The 6,194-nt window shown below is 38.8% G+C and overlaps 1 protein-coding gene across 1 annotated transcript; it reads right to left on the bottom strand.

The window, feature by feature from the left end:
• Window positions 1-1,527: 1,527 nt before the first annotated feature.
• On the bottom strand, window positions 1,528-5,480 carry LOC122644556 (subtilisin-like protease SBT3.9). Its single transcript, XM_043837934.1, has 9 exons — window positions 5,327-5,480; window positions 5,021-5,112; window positions 4,836-4,933; window positions 4,549-4,710; window positions 3,669-4,385; window positions 2,900-3,141; window positions 2,559-2,675; window positions 2,247-2,430; window positions 1,528-2,132 (listed from the first exon to the last, which is right to left on the bottom strand). The coding sequence occupies exons 1-9, from the start codon at window positions 5,453-5,455 to the stop codon at window positions 1,555-1,557; spliced, it is 2,319 nt and encodes a 772-aa protein (XP_043693869.1). The 5' UTR covers window positions 5,456-5,480; the 3' UTR covers window positions 1,528-1,554.
• Window positions 5,481-6,194: the final 714 nt, after the last annotated feature.

Raw genomic sequence — 6,194 nt, 5'->3', positions numbered from 1 at the left:
GGGAGTGCTTCATATAAAATTTGTTACGTTGTACAGAATGTATATATAAGAGGTGTTTAAACTTTAAACGATGAGATATCAGAACAGATCGCAAAGAGTAAACAAGTAGAAAAGAAAATTTGTATTTTTGTAAGCTGTTAAATAGAGACAGCCTTGGTTTATGTAGCTTTTACGCTCGGCATCTCTGGACGGCCAGAAATGATCTTCTTTTTTCTGATAAGGCTTGGACCCCTTTTGACGTAATTACATGTGCCCAAGACACTTATGAAGAATTCTTCAGGCTCAAGAAGGCAACAGTAGGATGGTTCACCCTAATAATTCAGTGGCTTCGACTCTAATCAATAGATATCCCATTTACCAAAAAAAAAAAAAAAAAAAAGCTCAAGCATAGGTGAGACCACCCCATGAGTATGTTTTGTCGAGCACAAGAAATCTTAAGCATTAAACTACCCATAAAATATGAGGGATAAAAATATTTTAATTATCATGTCAAAGAATGTGTGTGTGGTTTGTTAAAGTTCAAATAGGTTTATGATGTGATAAATCATAACCCTTTCCCAACTGTACAAGATCTTATTTGTAACAAGTAGTCTTGTTGGTTGGTTAATTGGTCACATTTTATTCATGAAATGGGTTTTTCGTTGTCACATTTTTTTCTGTGAGGCCATCATTTGAGGAGGGATTGTGGAAACTTTGGATCAGGAGGTCGGCTATGCTGGAGCGCAATTCAGGCTGGGCATATGTCCAGTGTTGGACATCTTCAGACATTAGGATGCACATAGGGACATTTGTGGAACCAAATGTCTGAAGTACGTCCAGCCTAGATGGCACAAGGACTAGCATCCTCTGCACTACCGACGGAGCGGCGGTGCACATCCGACGGCACAGCAGAGGTCAGGTAGCACACATGGCACACATGGTCTATAGAACAACTTCATTTTGGACAGGCGTCCTTTTTAAGTGAAAACCCTTTTAAAGGATTGACCATAGATGCAAAAAGGCAGGACCCTTAACCATAGTTCTAAATCAAGGTATCTCACATGGGATCGGTATGGGCTGAGTCCGATCCCACTACTGGGCTGATATGGATCGGTCCAGATCGTTTTGGATTGAACTAAATACCCCCAGTCGTACAAAAATTTGGACTATTTTACCCTTCAACCTTGCTGATACCCTGATCCGTATTGGCCCAGTTTCGTGATTGGGGCTCGGCCGATCCCGTTGATTAGAAGTTTAGAACCATGGCTGGCATCAACCCGTTAAGAAGATATTCAATGGTCACGAGACATTTTTTTATTTTTTTTTATTTTTTGGGATAGATGAGAATTGTTACAAACCAAAGAAAAAAGTACAATAAAAACTGGCTGCCCAACTAACCTCTCAAGGACAAGCCCTACGAGAGCAATTTGGGGCCCAAAACCCCAATAACAACGTGGCTCAAACTCAAACCTCACTACAGGAACAGAAAAGCACTCAAAGGCAGACCCTACAACCATGGCTATCCCATTGCTAGTAGAAAAACAATAAAAAAATTAAAAAAAGAACTCGAGGCTATTATCTCTGAGAACTAGAATACTGATGAGCAACACGAACCGCCAGCGGAATCCTGACCACATGCTTTTTATCAGTCCAAGTCAGGAATCCAAATACGTAATCCATAAGCTGCAGCTTTTGAGTAGAATTAAATGTGACTTTGAAGGAAAGCGCTTTGGTGGATGCAGTGAAGGATAGTGTGTGTGGTTCAACTTTAACTCCAATACCAGGTGGAGATATCACATAAGCTCTGTAGACTGAATTAACGGGCCCCACATTTGTCACAGTCCTGGTGACTGTTACAGTATTTTCAAGGTATGGGATTGAGATGGAGGGGAGATTGAGGTCCAAGCTAGACATTAGCCTCTTATTCCTTGAACATGAGTCATTTCTGTTAGTAAAGGTTGCCATCTGTTTCTCACTGTAGCGTTTGGAACAGAGGAACTGAATATAGTTCTGGGTGCTAATATCATAAATGAGCCCTGGATATGCTACTTTCATGGGATTGATATTCCCTCCACCCAAGTCGAAAGGGGTCGCAGGCTTGAGATTGCCTCCCTGTGCCAATATTACCAGTCCATCTGTTCCAGTTCGTGAGGCTGCAAGTGTTCATGGATATGGAGGTTTCAGTTGTTTGAGACATATATATATATTTCAACAAAGTACAAGTTGAATCTCTGCAAATGTATAGATATATAGGAAGACTCTTTTACCAGTGGTCATAATTGCTGATTTTATGGCTGCAGGCGACCAATTTCTGTGCAATTTTTTGATGAGGGCAACCACTCCAGCCACATGAGGGCAAGCCATTGAAGTTCCAGATTGGAATTCATAAGGGTAACCGTCAATTGGAGGAAATGCAGCTAAGATGTTCACTCCTGGTGCGGCTATATCAGGCTGCCATGCCACCACAAATAATCTAATTAGTTCAGTAGCGGTAGTACTAGTAGTCTAATATTGCAGTGTACATGGGGTGAGCCTCAATATGAATTAATTAAACAAAAAAAAAATTAAAAATCATATACCTTCAACACGTCAGGTAACAAAGTATTTGGTCCTCTGGATGAGGATGAGGCCACTAACGGAGATATCTTTTTCCCAACTACAGTCTGTGGCTGACTGCTCCTCACAAGTGGTGAGCTGTTCCGGGCAGCAAATTAAATAAGTTTTAACTTAATAATCATGATTATCACTTAAGAAAGAAAGAAAGAAAGAAAGACAGACCATGTACAAAATTTGCAACTTAAAACGAAGACGAATGATTGAATGCATGGGGATGGAGTGGCATGCATTGCCATATGCTTATTAAATTTATTTATAATCTCTTTAATTAAGTAAGTACGAGGTACGTATGTACGTACCCTGCTGCATTTCTGATGTAGGAATGTATGTTTGTCCCCATTTCAAAATCTACTTTCAAACAAGGAATGGGGCAAGGAGTGAGGATGTCATTGTGAGCTTGGGTGTATATAACGCCGACTCCTCCTGCTCTCTCAACAACTTCAGCAATCTCGATTGCGGATCGTCGTGAATATGGTTGCGCAAAACAATGGACAACCTTCCCTTTCACTAATGTCGCATTCAGACTTCCTTCCGTGCAAGCATCATCTCTGCAGCAAATCAACCAAAAAGCAAGCTTGTGTAAACATTAATTAAAAGGAAAGGTTAATCAAAGACTTGAAAAGGAACAAATATCAAAAATACTAGGGTAGGGGGGTACGTATTTCATACAATGAATCATCTCCTTGCGCAATATGACTAATAGGCGGAGGCGGATGACTAATAGGCGGATGACTAGGCGGTAGTTGCTGAGGTTTTCCACCGCCGTGATCGGAATTGCTTGCTTCATTCTTTTGAATATGTGACAAGGCGGTGGACTGCAACAAATATGATGCCATGGCCGGAAAGTAATAAGTCTAGCACTTTAATTAATTACATTATTATCTATGATATTAATTAGCTATAGCTAGATTCTGTATATATAGCATAGCTTTGACAATATTAATTACCGGAGATTCTAGCGGACCTCCGCCAGTGGTGTCTCCCCCCTGCAACAAATATGATCATGGAAAAGTAAGTAAAGCGTAGCAGTTTAATTAATTACATTTATATATATATGATATTAATTAATTAGCTATAGATAGATTCTATGTATAGCCTTGCTGCTTTGATGACATTAATTATATATAAATGGCGTATTATTAGGTTTGTTACATTTGCAAGTGTAATATTTGATAGGAAATCCCTGTCAATAGTGGTGGCAGCAACAGTGATGATCCATGGAGCCGTGTTCCCAACCGTATCAGAGGAAGGGCCATCGTTTCCTGCTGAACAAACCACAGGAATCCCCTTTTCTACTGCATGAAATGAACCAATTGCAATTCCATCCTCCAAAAACGCCTGCAGAGGCAGTCCTCCTTTACGCCCTAAAGACACAGATAAAATGTCTACTCCATCATGTATGGCCGTGTCAAATGCCATTAGTTCATCTGCATCTGTTGATTCTCCATACCAAGCAACCTTGTAGATTGCTAGGCGAGCAAGAGGGGCACCCCCTCTAGCTAAACCTCTACCTAGCCCTTTATAGCTTGCATTTGGTACAAAACGACCCGCAGCTATGGAAGCAGTGTGAGTGCCATGCCCTATTTTATCCCTTGGGGACAAATACTCTTCAGTAGTATTGATGGGCCCGAACATCTTCTCATAGCCGCTACTGAACCAGCGAGCACCAATGACTTTCTTATTGCAGTTGGTGGAAGTGAAATTCTGCCCAGTTTGGCAAGTTCCTTTCCAACGCAATGGAATCGGATCCATGCCATCATCCTTGAAGCTTTCTGACTCTGGCCAGATTCCTAGACAATGAAATCCAATCCGATAAAGAAAATCTGTCAGTATTTTTTATTTTTATTTTTTGATAAAACAAAATCTCTCCCTGGAGGAAACGACAAAGAGAGCTCAAAATAGAATAATAGACTAAACCAGACCATATCTATATATATATATATATTATCCTACCTGAGTCTATAACACCAATAATAGTCCCGTCACCCATATGAGCCTTAGTCAAAAGGTTACTTTTTGAGTTTGGCAGTGGACTGAGCCTTAGAAAATCCCAGCTTCGGGTAGTGTGGACTTTATGAATGCGATTAGGGAACACAAGGACAACACCCGGCAAGTCTGCAATATTTTTTTATAACAAATAAAGTTATTGTACCCATTACAAGATGCTGGATCAGTACTAGTTTTTCATTAACATTAATTAATTTAATTGCAGCTTCTTCCAGTTTATGATCGAAAGTTACCTGCAATTGCTTTTGCCTGGGAATCACTTAGAGAAGCTGCAAACCCAGAGAAGCCATGCTTATAGCTGTAGAGAATCGAATTCTTGGCAGCTTCTTTGCTATATAGGAGGTAAATTAAGAAATTCAGAAAATTAATTTTTAATCCTTATGATACAGTAAAATATATAATATTAATATATATATACCTTCCGAGCAACGTTGCTAGCATATTATGGTGAGACGTCACTATGGCTGCTGGGTTCTCTTGCTGCTTCTCACCCATATACACAATGTACACCTGAGGGGTAAAATTATATAAGTAGCAATAGATCGCTGATTCACTCACTCACTCACTCACTCACGAAATTTTGCTGTTAGTCTAGTAGCAGGAAAGGTTGGCAAGGAAATGGGATCTTAAAGATTTTAGAAATCACGAATTTAGAAGGGAATAATTATTATTCGGCTGCCAAAGTCCAAAGAATGCATCAAATTAATAAGAAGTTATTACTTACATTGGTTGTTGTAGTATCAGCAGCAGCAACTGTGACACAGTTCCAGACGCAATGAAGAGTATTGAGCAAGAAGAAGAAGAGAGCAATGATCACTTGAAAGTGATAGTGTCGTGAAGAGGTAGCAGCCATTAGATGTTGTTGAATGTACGTGTGATGAGAGGTGGTTTATCCTATCCCATCCCCGCCAATTGGTCCCATATTTATAGAGAAAGTAACAAGCCAACATTCCTACTACATCAATCAAATTTACCCTTGAATTTGGAATTTATTCGAAAGAAAGACACAACACGAGATTGGGATTTGGGATTTGGGATTTTTGGGATTTGGGATTTGGAAATCGCTTTTTTCTTTATCTCTTTTCAGCTTTGGAATGGACTCTCTATTCACTTTTCTTTATCTCTTTTATCATAATTAATAAAAAATGAAGAAAGATTTCATACACTGCTGTGTAAACCGTGTATGTGAGAAGGTAGGAGTTTCAAGACATTAATTAATAGGTGGCGGTTTATAACTTTTCCAAGTCTTTGTGAGAGGGGACACGGCCGTGTATGAAAACTACCCCCATAAAAAATAATGCAAAATGTTATTAAGTTGATTTTGTTTGTTTCGACGTAAAATTTTACTTAAAAATTTTCATTTAAAAAAAAAATAGATGTAATTTTTCAAATGTTGGAAAGTGCTGCAATGTTTGTTTTTTTATGGAAACAAACATATTAGAAAACTTTTCAACATGTAAAATTTGCCATGGAAATAAAATTTTACACCAGAACAAATGGAGCCTTCATAAATGTAAAATTTTACATAGTAAAAAATTTTCTAATGTTTGTTTTCATCAAAAAAATATTGAAACAAACATTGAAATACTATT

Source organism: Telopea speciosissima, chromosome 11 (assembly GCF_018873765.1).
Source record: "Telopea speciosissima isolate NSW1024214 ecotype Mountain lineage chromosome 11, Tspe_v1, whole genome shotgun sequence".
Classification (NCBI taxonomy): Eukaryota; Viridiplantae; Streptophyta; class Magnoliopsida; order Proteales; family Proteaceae; genus Telopea; species Telopea speciosissima.
The sequence above is the reverse complement of the archived record's forward strand: the minus strand, read 5'-3'. Positions and strand labels throughout refer to the sequence as shown.

Excerpts from the sequence above, each read along its gene's own strand:
- LOC122644556 (XM_043837934.1), bottom strand. The coding sequence starts at position 5,455 with ATGGCTGCTACCTCTTCACGACACTATCACTTTCAAGTGATCATTGCT. Across the intron at positions 4,711-4,835 it reads CCAGGCAAAAGCAATTGCAG|ACTTGCCGGGTGTTGTCCTT; the intron begins GTAACTTTCGAT and ends AAAATATTGCAG. Across the intron at positions 3,142-3,668 it reads ATACATAGAATCTATCTATA|ATGATGCTTGCACGGAAGGA; the intron begins GCTAATTAATTA and ends TTTGCTGCAGAG.